This window comes from Drosophila mauritiana, chromosome 3R (genome assembly GCF_004382145.1).
Source record: "Drosophila mauritiana strain mau12 chromosome 3R, ASM438214v1, whole genome shotgun sequence".
In the NCBI taxonomy this organism is placed as follows: domain Eukaryota; kingdom Metazoa; phylum Arthropoda; class Insecta; order Diptera; family Drosophilidae; genus Drosophila; species Drosophila mauritiana.
This window is the reverse complement of record NC_046670.1, coordinates 23852033-23869065: the sequence shown is the minus strand read 5'-3', so window position 1 is coordinate 23869065 and position 17033 is coordinate 23852033. Positions and strand designations below refer to the sequence as shown.

At 41.2% G+C, this 17033-nt stretch overlaps 4 protein-coding genes and 2 non-coding genes across 10 annotated transcripts in view; 3 read left to right on the top strand and 3 right to left on the bottom strand.

Annotated features, from left to right (window-relative positions):
* The first annotated feature begins 1826 nt into the window (after positions 1 to 1826).
* LOC117144592 (uridine phosphorylase 1) lies at positions 1827 to 10580 on the top strand. 2 transcript variants are annotated; one of them, XM_033309871.1, is made up of 6 exons: positions 1827 to 2084; positions 3714 to 3783; positions 8412 to 8535; positions 8867 to 9214; positions 9276 to 9647; positions 9717 to 10580. In XM_033309871.1, exons 2-6 carry the CDS (start codon positions 3728 to 3730, stop codon positions 9858 to 9860), a joined length of 1044 nt encoding a protein of 347 aa, XP_033165762.1. In that variant the 5' UTR covers positions 1827 to 2084; positions 3714 to 3727; the 3' UTR covers positions 9861 to 10580. The 2 variants fall into 2 exon arrangements, with proteins under 2 accessions (XP_033165762.1, XP_033165761.1); XM_033309870.1 differs by lacking the exons at positions 1827 to 2084; positions 3714 to 3783 and adding an exon at positions 7008 to 7339 and having other exon boundaries at positions 9717 to 10579.
* Positions 10581 to 10645: 65 nt separating this feature from the next.
* Positions 10646 to 12383, bottom strand: LOC117143778 (sperm-associated antigen 1). The gene is made up of 5 exons (XM_033308607.1): positions 12111 to 12383; positions 11632 to 12050; positions 11446 to 11573; positions 11255 to 11382; positions 10646 to 11201 (listed from the first exon to the last, which is right to left on the bottom strand). The coding sequence occupies exons 1-5, from the start codon at positions 12381 to 12383 to the stop codon at positions 10737 to 10739; spliced, it is 1413 nt and encodes a 470-aa protein (XP_033164498.1). The 3' UTR covers positions 10646 to 10736.
* A 300-nt stretch (positions 12384 to 12683) lies between these two features.
* Trnaq-uug lies at positions 12684 to 12755 on the top strand. Its single transcript has one exon. It is a non-coding gene; the product is annotated as a tRNA-Gln (tRNA).
* Positions 12756 to 12933: 178 nt separating this feature from the next.
* Positions 12934 to 13005, top strand: Trnaq-uug. The gene has a single exon. It is a non-coding gene; the product is annotated as a tRNA-Gln (tRNA).
* A 42-nt stretch (positions 13006 to 13047) lies between these two features.
* On the bottom strand, positions 13048 to 14782 carry LOC117145212. Its single transcript, XM_033310780.1, has 6 exons — positions 14700 to 14782; positions 14307 to 14505; positions 14116 to 14252; positions 14001 to 14054; positions 13625 to 13940; positions 13048 to 13570 (listed from the first exon to the last, which is right to left on the bottom strand). Coding segments are annotated over exons 1-6 (1221 nt in total). The 5' UTR covers positions 14701 to 14782; the 3' UTR covers positions 13048 to 13056.
* A 328-nt stretch (positions 14783 to 15110) lies between these two features.
* The window catches only part of LOC117143256 (aminopeptidase N), a 28882-nt gene continuing 26959 nt past the window's right edge, over positions 15111 to 17033 (bottom strand). For all 4 annotated transcript variants that reach the window (XM_033307821.1, XM_033307823.1, XM_033307822.1 and 1 more), the window contains 5 exons: positions 16884 to 17007; positions 16632 to 16822; positions 16404 to 16571; positions 16203 to 16346; positions 15111 to 16137 (listed from right to left, as the gene is read on the bottom strand). In XM_033307821.1, the coding sequence (XP_033163712.1) occupies positions 15882 to 16137; positions 16203 to 16346; positions 16404 to 16571; positions 16632 to 16822; positions 16884 to 17007 (883 nt within the window). In that variant the 3' untranslated portion in view covers positions 15111 to 15881. The remainder of the gene's footprint in view (positions 16138 to 16202; positions 16347 to 16403; positions 16572 to 16631; positions 16823 to 16883; positions 17008 to 17033) is intronic.

The window sequence follows — 17033 nt, the reverse complement described above, 5'->3', positions numbered from 1 at the left end:
CAGCTTGTGTGCTGAACTTTTAAATAATATATTCGATTGTATACCTTGATGTCCTTCAAATGTCGCTCAAAATGGACATATTTATAGTTTGCAGTTGTTTTATATGGGCTTTCAATATGACATACCAGCTTGGAACATTAGTTTTCCAAACATCCATGTGCCTAAGCTATATGTGATTGACCATTTTATTTTCGTAGAGCTTGACACGCGCCAGATATTAAAATTCCTAATGGCTGGGCTGGGTCCTTATCCCCAAATCCACCATATGCCGGGTTCTCAACTGTTGAGCCAACGTTGCGTATGAGCGATGTCTTGTCAATTGAGATATAAAGCGATGTGATTCGCGGCATAAAATACTGATGATTATTACTATGCAGTGGAATGGAAATTTCAGGCCATGTCTATGAAGATTTCTTTCTTGTCACTTGAGTAAATGGACGATTTTTAGCTCCTTCGAAGCGGAGCCGCCGTTCGATTGTCGAAAATCCATGAAGGCGAACCGTTTAGTCACCGTTTTACTGGCACCACTCGCTCTTCCTCTTCTTCGCTGGGGGAGGGCCCAATCCGCCCACCGTAACTCGTAATTCGAATTTACTGCCCATGTCGGTGTCGTGTCATGTTGGACTTATTATCTCCGTCTGGGCCGCAGTCAACCATGGCGATGTTTTGGGGCATGAATGTGTATATATATGCATATATACATAGGGCTGTATGTGAAAGCTTAGAAATTAAGCGATAGAGAACAGGGAAAATTTATTTGAATGTCAATGTCAAGTTAAAGTCAAGCCGCCTATTGATTACATTTAATTAAAACCACCGGACTGATGTGATCTCATCTGAAGGGAAAAGGGGAAGGGAAAATTCATTGGCTTGTTTACAGTATTTTCATCTAATTGAACTCATACATGCCTTGGCATTGAAAAGATATTGCTTCTAAAAATCTAAACAAAAAGTTTTTGTGGTAAACACCTATAAAACATTACCCGTTGGGAATGTGAGAAATAAGCATCCCATTGTTTCCGCTAAAAAGAAAAAAATTTTATATTGATTTAAACAAAAATCCAAAACATTACGCTGTTTATTTTGACACACTTAAATGAATTTACGCACCCTTCAACTCGAGAAAATCATTCTAATGTATTGAGCAGCATTTCCATTAAGAAAATCCTTTACATTTCTGCTCAATAAATTCCTCAATCCGCTCGAATGGGAAACGCTTTACGACCCCCATAAAACGGAATAAAATGAATAAACAAATACCGACTTGGTGTGTGTGTGTGTGTTGTGTTTGCCTAACAGTTATGATGTGGCACACATGGCGTATGCGCAACGTCCACCCCCACATCACTCAGGTTGCGTATACGACAAGTGGAGAGTTACCGTGTTTTTCAGTTTTCAACACCTTTAAGGTTCTTAAGTGCACATTAAAAAATAATTTAATTCAGCTTTAATGGTCAGCTCATGTCCTGTAGGCCAAGTAATTAGGAGACGGAGGCGCAGCGCGTGTAAAATGGTCTGCGCAGCAGCTGTTGCACAGAAAACCATTACCCCGCCCAAATACACCCTCTCATCTATCCTGCACTCTCGTTCGAGTGAGATTTCCAAGAAATTGTAAACAGTTTTTATTGGACTTGCTTGCTTAGCTGTGGGCCCCTGGACACTGGCCAAACTTGGCCGAGTTCAAATCCGAGTGAGTCTGCGATTCGCCGCTTCCTCCTTGAGAGCGTCGAGTGAAAAGCGAGAGAGTGAGCGATTTTTTTGGGCCGAGTAAAGTCGAGCCATTCGCTGTGTGGGACTCCCCTTCAGTCAGTTGGTTTTGAAACCTCGCGCAGCTCTGTTCGTCGCTCTGCTGTCCGTTTGCCATTGCGATTTAGTATCGGAAGAGAGAGTGTGGAGAAGAGGAAGAAAGCGTTCCTGTTTGCTTCACGTGCCTGCAGATAAACAAAGCAATTCAGCAATCGAAATACCAACGAGAAAATCGTGACAAGGCAACGCGATATAATAGTGCTGCGATTTTCTTTATTTGGTGCATATCAGGCAAATTGCAGCCAAGAGGCAACAACACAACACCTAGAACTCTTTACGTAAGTCAGTGGAGCGGGAAAAACGACAGCAACAATAAATATGCCAAGTACGGTGTGTGTGAGACGAGAAACTTTCTCTGTTAATGCTGTCTGCGGAGAAAATCAATAGCTCGATTCTTGGTCTTATCCTGTGTCGCAGGATACACACGAGCCAGCTGATGCGACTGCTGCACTGTCTTGGAAACATCTGCTAGCCAACGAGGGTTCTAGATATAATTGAAAAAAGTTCTCGGGAGAATAGGGAACACAGTAATTGTATCAACCCTTCTCCTTTTACTACCCCTATATTCATTATGTACCTCCTATTCTGTCTACATCAGCTGGCTCTATCTGCATTCATTGGCTTGTTGTCCATTGGAATGGTTCAGCAAACGCTTTCAAGGCTATATCCACTTTAATGGGTCAACAAGCTGTGCAGACACTAAAATGGATTATCTTCGTTGTCAATGGAGGGATGATTCATGATGTGGAGACGCAAACTCTAAATTAGCTTAGAAAAATACTTTTAACATCCTTCCTTCCTTAGTCCGTTATTAGTTAGTACAATAATTGAACTTAAGTTTCTTCCCATAAATCACATGTAATATCTTTTAAAGTTCATACTCGTTTAAGTTCCACCCCCGAAATTTACTAAGCTCCAGAAAATACCTTTGCAATATCCTGCCTATAATGGTTTTTCCAAGAAGCTTTCAATAAATCTCTTAATATAATCCCCTGATGCCTCTAAGTCCCAAAAAGTATGCAACAGTTCCATCTGCTTTCCTTTCTCCAAATTTCAAATTCAAGGCATAGCCAGAAGCCGAGTAAACACTGCTGGAAAACAAGTATAAACAAAGTGGACAAATTGAGGACTCCGCATTTGCCCTACCCTTCGGCGCTTTTGAGTGGCTGGCTGCCTGGTCAAGCTAATTGTGGCTGGCCTTGAACTTTCGCCCAGCGCACAACAAAAACTACACCCAACACAGAAAGATACTTTCGGTGCAGAGTATGGCGCAACTTTTAGGCGCAGGCATTTCATGTTGGCGCAACGTGCCCCATCTTGGGGCCAAAATATTGCGAAAAGTGCCAGCGGATAAGCCTCCGCAGAATGAAAAGCTCAAACATTTGGCCGGTCCGGCTGGGTTTGCAAACATTTCAAGGACTCCGAGGAGTCCCCCAAACGATCCCCCAAGTTTCAGCACACACGAACCCTCGCATTGATGTTGGCACGTGACGTTTCCCTGACGTTTTTTAATTAAAAGCTGTCAAAATGCTTTGTGCGCACTTTCCACATTTCCGCTGTACACATACAAAAACGCATTCAGTTTTCTATAAAATGAATATATACATACATCTTAACTTATTCAATGTGTGGGATTAGTATACATTTAAATGTGGCTTTCATTTTCAATTACACTTTTTTCATGAATTTTAATAGATTTCTTTCTGTGTAGTCCCTTTTTCCCTGCTATTGCCCCTTTTTGCAGCCTACGGCAAAGCTTGTTTAGGCCTCCGAATGTGGCACGCATTTAAATGGACTTAGCATGGTCTTTGCCAAAGATGCTGCCACTTTTCACATTGGAATTACCCGCTTTTAAAAATTCCATTTACGTTTCAATATCTCACCCTCACCTCGCTTTCTGTTTGCAGGCTCCCACCGCAAGATGTCGCTGCTGCTCACCGGAAACAGTGCCTCCCTTTCCGAGGAGGAGCTCGACGAGTAAGTACAAGTGCCGCCACACCACGCAACTAACTTTCTGGCTGAAATTAACAGCATGGCCCCAACTTGGGCTGACTTAATTCCAAGTTTTTGTTTTACTCGCCTGCAAGTTTTGGGGGGAAGAGCACCAACAATGATGGGGATATAAATAAAAACTTTTGTGACTAAACTTCTCAGCTGACTAACAATATGCCAACAATTGTTGGGGGGTAGAAAAGTTGGTAATGCGGGTGTTACAGCAATTTGCACTAGCAAGGTGGATTGCCAATTTCTTTACAGCTTGCCAGGGGAAAATCATATGTAGAATCTAGATACAAGAGTATCTACATATGAGTAAGAAGGGTTCCGCCTAAAAGTATAATGCAGATTATTTCTCTAAATACGAGGATAAACAAACCAAATTTAATATATAAAAATTTAATTAATGTCACTGTGTGACTAAAAACTAATATAAATAACGTGGAATAAGAAACTTTTCCATAAATGCGTTTAATCTGTAATCTGATTTGCCTTCCGCAATAAATTAGTAATTCTTCCTTTTCCCAATGACCGAAATCGTTATTAATTGGTTTAGACATAATCGGATAACTGCGGCTACCCGCAAATTGCCTTTAATTACTTTCTCATTCAGCTATCAGAATTATTATGTCAGCCACAACTGAGACCTATAAATAGGATAGATCAGACACAGTATCTTGCACATTCCCTGCTGGCAAAGTGCGAATATAAATGGGTAACAAGCCAACGGGGGCGTTCTATTATCTCTACAGGCATTCAGTGACCTTGCGCCTCGGAGTGGGTGGTGTTGCTCCATTCTGGCATTGCTCATACGCACAGTAGTCGCAAGTTCAAAGCCGGCGAAACAATAAAGAGCCAATTATCGATTCGGGCGGGCCCATGGCATACGCCACCAGGCAGTTGAAGGGCCATATTGCCAATACGCCCACACCCAAAAAGGAGTGGGTGCGATCCTTGGTTCGCGGCCAGTGGTGCGTGAGTAATGCAATTTGGGATGACGACACGACTTGGCCCACTCAACTGGCCCTGACTTTTGCTTTCTTCGCCCAATTTCTCATTTCTTTTCGGGTGCGCTGAGTAATCCTTCTTCATAAGCCATCTGCATTGTCCACAGCTTCATTTGCATTTCTCGTCTCATTGTTGGACTTGGCATGACCTTTCGCCTGACTTTCACCTCCAGTGGCCCTCAGTAATTACCCAGCCATATCTTATCTGGGACCTGCAGAAGAGCCCAATAGCTTTGTCCGGGTAAATGCAATTCCATTTCGCCCCTTTTGTTGGGGAATGAGCGAAAGGTACGGTTGAAAGGGGCTTCACAGTCTTAAAGGATATCCATTTAAAGCTCTCTGATTAATGGTTTGCCGTGTGACGTGACTAATGCATAATACTCTCTAAGCTGGAAAAGCTTTTGCTCGTTTCCAAGAAGTTGCCAAACATTGAAATCGATTCTGGATTTATGAACTTTCACTCTAAGAAAAATGAGACAGATCTTACTTTAGTTGGGATAGAAATTGTTTCTAGCTTGCAACATCCTAAGGCGTACTGGGTCACCCATAAATAGATCAAGTGCTTGAGCTCACAAAGGAAAGACTAGATTCATGGCAGTGACATTTGTTGCTGCCAGTGACAGTCAAGCTTACCCATGGTAACCAACCAAGTGGAATGACCCAAAGAAACGACTTGAAATGGCCACGATTGCGTACTCATCTCAAATTACAAAGGGTACCTCAAGAAGCACTACAGCGATGATATGACGAAAACAAACTTGAATATTGATACTGAACCACTCTTTTCATGATTTTTGTTGGTTAATGAGTTTTCTTTATTTCACTGGCCATTCAAACGAATATCACAGCAAGTCTCGCATAGTTTTGGCTTATATAAACAGCGATTTTTGTTCGGCTTTGCAGCTGGTAAAGTCCATTAATGGTAGTTACGGGGAATTGGCCAAGTTAATTACGAGTATGGCCATTGAGTAAATTCCACCGCTGCCGCACTCTGCTCACCGCCCAAATGCGACCTCAAAAACCAAATTGTGAGCCGCGTCACGTACATAGAAGCCAACTTCTCTTTCTATTGCAATTGCGCTGTCTCTCTCTGTCTCTGTTATTACTTGCCTCCCTGTCTCTGTCCAGCTCTCTTTCCCTCTTGTGAATTGCTGTGCCAACATAGCCGAGCCCCCTTTTAGACTGCTTTTGACTAAGCTTTGTTTTTGCCTTTTGCTCTTTTCTTTTTTTTTGGTACCTCCTACTTGCGCATTATTCGGGTATATTGCACTAGGTAGCACCACAAGACTTTGTACTATATATGCGTAAATATAATAAATGTATATGTATATATAAAATATAAATTAATTTAGATATTGACAGTTTAAAATTCGTTATTGTAATGTATGTAAAAGGTAACAGATATCTTATAGCCTTACCCGTTTTTATTTATTTTTCTTTTTGTTTGTTTAAGTTCGCTCTTTTCTTTGCTGATTGTTTCGCTTTCTGTTTGCCAGTGTGAGTGCAGGAGTATCTGTGTGTGGACACTGAGCTCCTCTTTCGTTTGTCTTTCGCTGTCGTCTGTTTATGTATATTTAATGGCCTGACTTCGAAATTAAAGCCACCGACATCGGATGACGCAGTGCCGACTGGGCCTACAATAGTGGTAGTTGCGCTGCTCACATTCTTTTCCATGGCGAAATATTTCTTTTTGTGGAGTAACTTTCAGTTACGATAACAGGGTGCCTAGTTCCATACGATTAGTTGCCAATTTTTGGCAAAGTTGAAAATAAACTGAATTGGTCTCATTTGCATCTGATTTGCAAATATCAGAGTTGAAGAATGTGTAGCGAAATTGGTAGCTAAAAAACCCGTTTAAAATATACAAAACCAAAAATTCCAAGCCAATTTGCATGAATTTAAAGTTGAAATGTTATACGAATGATTCGGCTGCTTGGACCCGATCGAACACCCTGTTCATACGGCGAATAAAGCAGCGAAATTGCAATAATTGAATTACGCAAATCCGTTATGCTTCGCTGCAATTTCGCCTCAAGGCTCGTTGCCAATTGCACTTGATTAGTGATGCATCATAAGTCGCTCTGAACTGATAAAAATATGTATGTATGTATGTAATTCTATAGAGGCTTCTATTACACGACCATATAGTGTGCAATATATTTTCATTTCCACTATCAAATTGCGCAGCATAACTTCCGATTCGCCGAGAAGATTGTCTTATCTACACAGCTCCGCAGAAGCCGCCTATATAAAGCCCGGCGAAACCCAAGCAATTTTTTCAGTCTCGCTCGAAGCGTTGACGTGTCTACACGAGTAACTAGTTTTGTTTCGGCTCGCTGGCTGCTCCTTCGTCTGTTAGTTGTTAGTTGGTTTGTGAGTTTGTGAGTGAAAGGACATTCGAGAGGTGACATCATGCCGCCCACCATTACCGATAATCAGACGCACGACTTTAAGGCCCACTACGATTGCGCCCACAGGTCCTCGCTGCAGGACGACGAGACGGACGATGCGTACGTGAAAAGGATAACGCGGTAAGGATGCTGAAACCGGTTTTCGTCCTGCAGCTGCTTCTTAAGACAGCCGAGGGTTGTTACTTTTGGCGCGAGAAAGTTGCTCTGGAAATTTCTCGGTTCCTAGCAACCAATAACATCCGTTTTATGTTGAGAAATGAAAACAAATGGAAATCCAAATCCATCTGTGCACTGCAGTCTGCAATCAATAGTTTGCCTGATGTCAAATCGCTGTGTTGGCACAAAACCAGCTCTTCATCTGAGCAAATAACGCCAGTTGGCAAAATATTTGCACAGAATGGTGGGTGTGACGCCTACTCGATTACCCTGTATTCATTTCACAGCTCACTTTTCATCCTGTCCGGTTTCCGAACTCATCAAATCATGAGTTATGCTTCAATCGGATGTTTGCCGGAGTGCTTACGAAATATATTCACTTAGCGCTTATCAATCAAGGTCAAGACTACACGGGGTTTTCATTTGATTATGCCCAGAGTCATAGAAATTTTGCTTTTTGTTTTGCTCACACTTCTAACATGTTTTTTTCCGACTCCCCGTTTGACGCACTTGATAATGATTTTGGTTGGGTATTTGTGCTCCCTAGACCCCCTACATCGCATGGGGGTCTCTATAAATATAGTCACTAATACACATATCAATTCTGATTCAAATATTGATTAGAAATACGAAATTTGAAGCTGACATTTTGTGGCCATTAAATACTCAAATATAGTGCTTACTCACGATTGTGTGACAAAATTGTGTGTATAACTAACGTATATTTCATAAAAATGAGCTCATTATAATATGTTTTGGCTCATCATTACCTAAAAAATAAATAATTATTCCAGCGATGACGAATTTCTTCCTGCCCAACCACTGATTACACTTTTGGGGGCTTGTTCTAGGAATCACTTAGATAACCTTATCTTTTATCAGAAAACGAGCATTTTTAAGTGTGATTTACTTCTGACAGCTGAAAGTAATTAACTCATTCATTTCTTGACCTGAAGTGGGCGTTAATTTATGGCCCCCGCTGGCACGAATAGAATTTAATCCTTATTAATTCGTTTTGTGTTCGTTTTAATTGCAGGTACTCCGATGGAACCGTCAAATTGCGCAACTCGAACATCGAGCTCATGGACCAGGATATCCTCTATCACCTGGCCTTGGGCAGCGAGAGCCACGACCTGCAGGAGATGTTTGGGGACGTTAAGGTGAGTGGTCTCCTGAATTATTCATAGTCTGAGGCGGGTAAATAAAGACTAGACCCAGACCTAGACCTTGATTGTTATCAAGTCAAGTGGGGCACTATCGAAACGAGTTCATTAGCTGTTGCCAATTAAGCTAATTATATGCTTAGTCAGATTCATAAACTCAATAAATATATGAATGCGCTAATCTAGTACTGGTTCGATTTGCGATTTACAATTAAGGGTATGTTTTATATAAATAATTATATAGTTACAAATCTGAGACACTAGGCCGATTTTTTCCCTTTCATAAGCTCACTTAATTAACCCGTCTGTTAACTCTTTTTAATTTCAGTTCGTTTGCATGGGCGGCACACCAAAGCGCATGGAGAATTTTGCCCATTTCATAATGAACGAGATTGGCTACAAGTTGCCAGCGGGCACCCAGCTGCAGGACATCAGCGCCTACTCATATCGCTACTCTATGTACAAAGTGGGCCCGGTGCTGTGCGTCAGCCATGGCATGGGAACGCCCTCGGTCAGCATCCTGATGCACGAGATGATCAAGCTGATGTACCACGCCAAGTGCAAGGATCCCGTCTTCATCAGGATAGGAACGTGCGGAGGAATTGGCGTCGACGGTGGCACTGTCATCATCACCGAAGATGCCCTCGATGGGCAGCTGAGGAACTCCCATGAGTTTGTAAGTCATGGCTGAAATATCACCTCAATGAGATAGATGACCATAGTCACTTGTTTTGCAGACCATTCTCGGCAAGACCATCCATCGTCCTGCCAAGCTGGACAAGAAGCTGGCCCGTGAGCTCAAGTCCCTGGCCAGTCCCGATGATCCGTACGACACCATTATTGGCAAGACGCTGTGCACCAACGATTTCTACGAGGGCCAGGGTCGTTTGGACGGAGCATTCTGTGATTTCAGCGAGAACGAGAAGATGGACTATCTGGAGAAGCTGCGCGAGAACGGCGTGGTCAACATCGAGATGGAGAGCACCATCTTCGCGGCCCTGACCCACCATGCCGGCATCAAGGCAGCGGTGGTGTGTGTGGCCCTGCTGAACCGCCTCAATGGGGATCAGGTCAACGCGCCCAAGGAGGTCATGAACGAGTGGCAAGCGGTGGGTGATCCAGACTAACTCCCCCTCTCAATGGAATGTAATTGAACATATGATTTTTCGCCCAAACAGCGTCCCCAGATCCTCGTGTCGCGCTACATTCGCAAGGTCCTTACGCACAATGGACAGCTGAAGTCGCTGTTCGGACACCAGGGATCCATCAAGTCACCCCGGCGCTTCAAGCTCGTCCAGCAGGAGTCCCAGGCCCACGAGTAAACGGGGTCACATAGCCAGTTCCATCTCATTTCACCTTCTTACATTATATGTACGCATCGCTCCAGTATACAATGGTGTTTCAACATTCCCTAGTTTAGCTCTGATTAAGTTCCTAGCTTTATTTCCGTGTATATCGCCTACAACCTCATCGGATAATTTAAAACCGAGCATATTGTACGTGCTTATGTTCATTGAAATATGTTAACACAATTTAATATATATATGTATATCAATAATATATGAAAATAGTATCACTGAGTGTGACGTTCAAAGGTTATCAGAAATAAACGCTTTTGAGATCACAAAACAAATAACGAATAATATAGATGAATTATGAAATTGTTAATTGTTATGTTGCATATTTTAAATGGGGCTAATCTATAAAGCAAAGGTTCAACAATACCAAACACATCTTAATGCTACATTTCCATTTTATAAATTATTATACTATAATGTATTGAAATTCCTAAAGATTTGTTAAATGTACGTGTTGATTAGTGTTGCTACCGTACACTCGACTCTAAACCAAATCCAACAGCACTTAATCTTTTTCTGTCTAGTTATATCCAAATTAAATGAAAACAATGCGATGATGAACAAAATGCTGAAAATAACATCAATACAATTACGGATAGCACACTACAAAACCAAATATACAAGTTATATTGTAAAAAACGAAATTTATGACAAATATTTCAACGGTATATTAAAAGAAATTGTAATTAAATTATACAAACAACTCAACGTGATTTCATTTTTTGGTGGTTAAGATCATAACAAAGGAGTGATTTTTCCACTATTTATTTGCATTAAATGTATTTTTAAACAAGTTTACAATCGTAAAAACATCACGCTGCAATTACTGTATGCAGTTCTCTAAATTTCCTGTATAAGAATTTTATTGCTATTGTTAAGGTTGTCCTGTGGCAAACGCAGTAAGGTTTCCTTTGGTGTCATAGGTGGACTTTGTGGCTTCTTTGGAGCCGCACCTGCCTTGGTGGCCTGCAACTTATTACCCAAGGCCTCGGCGGCTGACACCAAGTTGCTTTTTACCACGCGATTCGGTTTGACCAACTCGGCTAGATCGTAGTCTTTAATGGGTGGTGGTTTGCTTGCCGAGACTGCTGGTTCGGGTTTCTTGACCACAGTTGGATCACTTATCTCAGCCATCTTCTTGGTTTCGGAAGTCTTCAGTTGCGGAGGATCGATCTCCTCAATTATCAAACGTGTGGCAGAGGACGGAGCCACCTCACCCAGCATCGAAGTTAGCTTCTCCACGGCCTTCTTGGCTATGGCATTATCTGGCTCAAGGTCGAGGACCTTTTGGTAAGCGTTTAGGGACTGAAACGGAAAGTTTTAGCTTTAAGAAAGATGGAAGTATTCAAAATGATTACCTCAAGATGTCTTCCTTCGGCATTGTGGGCCTCAGCCATACGAAGGTGTGCCTTAATATTCATCGGATCGATTTGCAGACAGGCTTGGCAGTCCGATATGGCCGAAAAGTATTTCTTCAACTTGAGATCTACAAATGAATTGAAAAAGAAATTGTTAATTAAAGAGCATTATTAATGATATGATTACTTACGAGCGACGGCGCGATTATTGTAAGCGTGTACGGCATTCTCAGGATCGTATATTATGGAACAGTTGTACTCCTCAATGGCATTTTCATATTCTTTGGCCTTGAAGCTCTCATTGCCACGCAGTCGATGTCTTTAAAAAAAGTGTATATATATATAAAATATATAATAATGCACTGAGATATATCTACCTTTCAGCATATTGCTCCTTCTCCAGCTGGCTTAGATTCTTTAGCTGTGCTTGAAGGCGTTCATATAGAGAATCCCTTTCGCTCTGTAACTCTTCCTTGGCGACCGATTTATTGTGACTGGAAATGATTTTCTCTATCTGCTCCTGGTCGCGTTCCTCATTCAAATCCATGCGCAGTATCTCCTCATCGGGATCGTACTTATCCCATTTTCTGTAGTCCGTAGACTTAATTCGAGCCTCCTTATTCGTGGTATTGGTCTGAGATGCAGCCTTTGGCTTTGGTTTTGGTTTCTCCGCTTCACTTTGCTTCTCCAAATCGATTTTGGAAAGTTTACGCACAGATGGAAGATTCAAATCCTGCTTAACCTTCTTCAGCTCATTGAGAGCACTGTCCTTTGTTTTAATGGAGTCAGTCCAATCCTAAGGTATGAATACAGGTTAATCCTTAAATATTTATTTGAAATGAAGAAGACAACCTACCAAAATGGGTTTTAGTTCGGTTTTGTCCAGGACAGTGCTTGGCTTTATCTGTTCCTCATAGCGAAATAGCTTGCTATCCGGTTTCAGTGCCTTCAGTTTCTCCTCCGCACAACGTTGCAAGTCCGGATAATGACCTTCCTCGCCGGAGCGCAGGATTTGGACGATTTTCTCCATTTCGCGAGCATTTGTGCACTTTTCCACATGAGCGAAATCCAAATAGTGCACTGGTATATTGTATCTTTCCAAAAGAGATTTCTTTTTTTCCTTTTCCATTTTTCGGCTTTGCAATATCAAATAAATAAAGGAGCAGCTCGATGTTTTTATTCAATCTTGTGTATATCGATCAAACAAACTTTTACCGGCTTGCCTGGCAACAAACATCTGTGCTCATTCGATATACCTAAAATGCCAAAGTGACACTTTGGTTTAGATTGTTTCAAAAGCATTCTAAATATTTAACTGAACGTATAAAATCCACTATCGTTTCCTTATCTTCCAACCCCCTTCTTGACACACCATAGAAAAGTGTGCCCGCAGCAGAAAAGTGTCATTTAGCAGCGTGCCCCGTATAAAGGTTCTATGGTGTAATGGTTAGCACTCTGGACTTTGAATCCAGCGATCCGAGTTCAAATCTCGGTAGAACCTTCTCAAACCAAATTTTATTTTTATTTTTTTCATATAAAGATTTGAAGCTTAGAAACTTTTTAAAAAAATAAATTTCATGCATAAATGTTTATTTATAATTTTAGTGTCCAAAATAGGATAATTCTTTCGTGTTTTCTAGCGGCAGTAGATGTTCTGTTTTGCGCCAGGCTGACATCGCGGTTCTATGGTGTAATGGTTAGCACTCTGGACTTTGAATCCAGCGATCCGAGTTCAAATCTCGGTAGAACCTTAGTGATTTTTTTTTTTAATTTTAAGTATGAAAAGATATACGTTTAATTGGTCAATATGATTTTTTATTTACTTCATTCTGTTCCTTCTGCATGAGACATATGATATTGTATATTTGGCGTTTTGCTTCTATTAGCAAATCATCATTCAAGACGGCTAGCTCTTTTGTTACAAATTGACTAAATTCTTCGGCAGCCTTATGCTTTTCGATGGAGGGAGATTCGAACTGCTTTGTCGACTCATCTTGGTCCAACATTTCAATAGACACCTTGCAGTGTGTGGGTTCAGGATCAGACCAAAAACAAACTTCACTGCACGCGGGAGAGCTCGGCTGAGTTTTATTGTCAAATTGATTGACAACGGAATCGCTAGAGCTCGGTGGATGGCTGGTAGGATCGGGATCCGATTTCGGCTCCAATTCTTTGAACCAGGATGCATCGTCTTCGTAGCTGCTACTGTGCTCGGAAAATACATCCAGCTTGGTGAAATCAATAGGAGTCTGGATCTTTAAAATCTTCGAATAATGAATCCACTCAGACTTATCTCCCACCGAATCTCGCTGTGCTCTGCAATTATTGGTAATGAAATATAAGACTATAATAGGCTTATAAAGTTCTTACCTAAACGTGCGCATAAGTGATTCAATTTTGGATTTGACATCGCCCGGTAATATACCAACACCACGCAGCTGCAGTTCATTATGCATATCCTTGTAGACATCCATTTTCTTCCTATCACTCTGTATATGACTGGCGAACTTTTCCCAGACATCAACGAATATGCATTCCTCCGCCGGCTGCCAAACTCTTCGCCCCTTTACTCTAACGTTGCTACTTTTGCTGAATCTTTTTCTAACTCTTTTGGCGTTGGGCATTTCCTCATCGTTAAAATAGTTCACAGCACTTTCATCCACGAAGACAGTTTTGAATGGTGTCTCTATAAACAAATGAAAACCGTTTAGAGTGTACACAATTTAAACTTTTATGAGTTACGAACCATATTTGATACGCTGTGCGGGATTTTTCATATAAGCAGAGGAACGCGTTTTATCTGAAAGGTCGAAATCTTCGATTAGATACATTTCCCTTGTTGGAATTCCATGGATTCTTACGAGGCGTCTTTGCTGGCTGCGTATAGTCCTTCCATTCCGAATCCTTCACCTCGTTGGCAGATGCTCTCACCACCAGAGCCATCGCATCGAAGTGCCTCCAGGTGATAGCTTGGTCTTCTTGGTCGGAGTGTAGCAAACTGAAATCTCAGAGATTATCAAACCGATTCTCCATCTGAAAGTTATGTACTGACTTGAAATACTTCCGCTTCAGGGATTCCATTTTCGACTTTATTCCTTGGACATTGATCTCCACGCCAACATCTCGAAAATAGGGCTCCAGTTGCGCATAGGTTTCCGTCAGTTTCTTGCCAGGCTCGAACAGATGCAAGTTGTGGATCCAGATGTCGATGAATCTGTCCTCTTCGGAAGCGTCCCACTTCCTTCTGCTCACTAAATGAAATTGCATGAAGTTTGAGTTTGAGTACTTTGAACTACAGATTTCAAAACAAAGCCTGGTATCTAGGGTGTCAGAAAAACACCAATTTATTCGAATGATTGATAACACAAAAGTCAACGAAGAGGTCTGCTTTTTATTAGGTAACCTAATTTATCATATTTTGTTGCTAATTTCGTTATATACTTACTTTTTCTAATATACAAGCTGTGTTAATATTTGTTTACAAAAACTTAGTTGATAGTAAGACCGTTTTATGAAACCCAGAAAAATCTTGAAAACCAATGTTTAGCGTTGCCATCAAGTTCAATTTATTCATGTATTTATAAAGTAGAGAAATTGGTTAATGATATATGTTTACTCGTTTATTAAAATATTAGCATTTAAAATATCCATTAAATCAGAGTTTAAAAACATTGCATTAAAAGAGGAACGGCGGGAATTGAAACGCCACATCGATCCGAGCCGAGTGTGACCGTACTGTTATAAATACTGCATTTCAGGGCCGCACAAACAGTTGATTTAATTTCTTTAACCGCCAAGTTCAAAACTCCCAAAATAAATCAAAGTTAATGAGCAGTAATTAAATAAGAGTTTTGAATAAAATTACGTAAATACATAGTTTATTTAAGTGTTTAGTGTAAGCTTTAAAACTTATTTACATGGTTGTGCAGCAGCAATACAAGTATTTCCGTGTTGGGCTTTACAAAATACATAATAGGTACTCGTACATTAATAAATATATTTGTGTGTTGTGTGTGTACTACTCTTGCTTTAGCAAACAATTTAAACCATGTACTAAGGACACTCAGTTTCAATATCTTCCCACGCTCAGTTTCCTTCCAGGACCTTTAAACTCCTTGATAGGATCGACTACAAAATAGATTTTTGGTTTACTTAGTGCTAGATTGATTCACTTAGGATCTAAAGGTGTGCAAACACAAAGTACTTGACAATCATAAGTATAGATATAGATATAGATAATACAGGTTTTACACTTTAGATATTTCGCGGCAGATATTGTGTTGTGGACTTAAACTGATGCCTGAAGTGATGAATGGGAGTTATTCGAACTATGCATTTTCCGATTGCTTTCTATTTTTTAGTAGGAACGTTGCAGAGCAATGCCGAAAAGCAAAAGAAGCGAGTCTTACAAATAAATAAATATACAATTGCAAAAAGTAAATCGGTTACCTAAATTATGCTGGCTAACTTACACGTTTATATCACTTTTCGCAAATAATTCGTTTGATTAAATTAATTTGAGGCCTTTGCACGAATACAAATAATGGTAATAGTTACAATAACTAAATCGCGTTTTTGGTTGAAATCAATTTGAGTTCTCCCCCATTTCCAACTTCCATATGCTCCCCTAAAAGATATTGATCTGGAACTCGCTGACGATCCCCTCAAGGAAGTTCTTCAGGCTGTGGTACGAGTGGCTGCGCCAGTAGATGTTGTTGTTCACCTGCTCCAGGGCCAACTCGATGGCCGATTCCACGGCATGGAGTCCCAGTTTGCGGCACGTAGCGGCCAGGTCCAGGAGCTGGTGCTTGTGGTAGTCCTTGTTCATGTAGATGGTCAGCGACTTGATCATCTCGGACAGCGTGGAGAAGCCATCGCCATAGCTTTGGTTTGAAATAACAAAAATAAATTGAAGTAAATTTAACATATTACACAAAGTATCACTTACTATTCGGCAATCTCCTTTATGTTGCCCTGCAGAAAATCAAATGCTATCTCATGACCAATGGCATTGGAGGCCACCGCGCGGAAGGCCAAGGCGCCATCCTGTTTCAGTATGCCCGATGTTGGATTGATGGTCATGTTGAGGTACCTGCGAAGTTGTTGCACATCAGACTTTGGTCTTTGATGGATCAAACTAGTAACTCACTTGGACAGCAGCCAGGGTTTGGTGGTGCAGCCCAGCGAGGTGAGTATCTCCTCCTTCTCGGAAGCACTGGTGGTTGTCTTGTACTGTTTGTAGGCGAAATACCATTCCGGTGACGAGCCCTCCGCCAAGGAGGTGCAGTAGATCACAGACTTTAGGTTTGGCTTAATGCTGTTGATTTATGATAGCATCGTTTATAATAAGTTTTTTTCATTTAAGGTACAAACTTACGGATTGTTTTTGGGATCACGCATCCACTCGCGGAACTTCATTTGCGCCTTTTGGGTGCAGCGATCGTAGTTGAACTTGCAGGCAAAGTAGGCCACCAGGGCGCGGTGCTTCAGTTGCAAGTGGGACTCATTGTCCGGCTCATTCAGGCCATAGTGATCAAAAGCGGGACGTACGATGAATTTCATGAAGGCCTGGTTAAACAAAATATATTATAAAACACTCTAAAAGTAACTAGTTTCACTGGATTCCTACCCTGAATGTTTCATAGGCAGGCTCCCTCTTCAGGTTGTAGATCAGATAGTTAAGACCAGGTTTGGCGGCAATCCACAGCAGCTCATCATCCACAGCATCGAACAGCTCCATCAGGAAGGTCAATCTAAAGGATCGTATTTTATGTTAATA

Excerpts from the sequence above, each read along its gene's own strand:
- LOC117145212 (XM_033310780.1), bottom strand. Across the intron at positions 14,253-14,306 it reads CTGAAGCGGAAGTATTTCAA|TTTGCTACACTCCGACCAAG; the intron begins GTCAGTACATAA and ends CTGAGATTTCAG. Across the intron at positions 13,941-14,000 it reads CGCACAGCGTATCAAATATG|AGACACCATTCAAAACTGTC; the intron begins GTTCGTAACTCA and ends ATTTGTTTATAG.
- LOC117143778 (XM_033308607.1), bottom strand. The coding sequence starts at position 12,383 with ATGGAAAAGGAAAAAAAGAAATCTCTTTTGGAAAGATACAATATACCA. Across the intron at positions 11,383-11,445 it reads CAATAATCGCGCCGTCGCTC|ATCTCAAGTTGAAGAAATAC; the intron begins GTAAGTAATCAT and ends ATTCATTTGTAG. Across the intron at positions 11,202-11,254 it reads CCGAAGGAAGACATCTTGAG|TCCCTAAACGCTTACCAAAA; the intron begins GTAATCATTTTG and ends TTTCCGTTTCAG.
- LOC117144592 (XM_033309870.1), top strand. The coding sequence starts at position 7,221 with ATGCCGCCCACCATTACCGATAATCAGACGCACGACTTTAAGGCCCAC. Across the intron at positions 9,215-9,275 it reads TGAGGAACTCCCATGAGTTT|ACCATTCTCGGCAAGACCAT; the intron begins GTAAGTCATGGC and ends CTTGTTTTGCAG. Across the intron at positions 9,648-9,716 it reads TCATGAACGAGTGGCAAGCG|CGTCCCCAGATCCTCGTGTC; the intron begins GTGGGTGATCCA and ends TCGCCCAAACAG.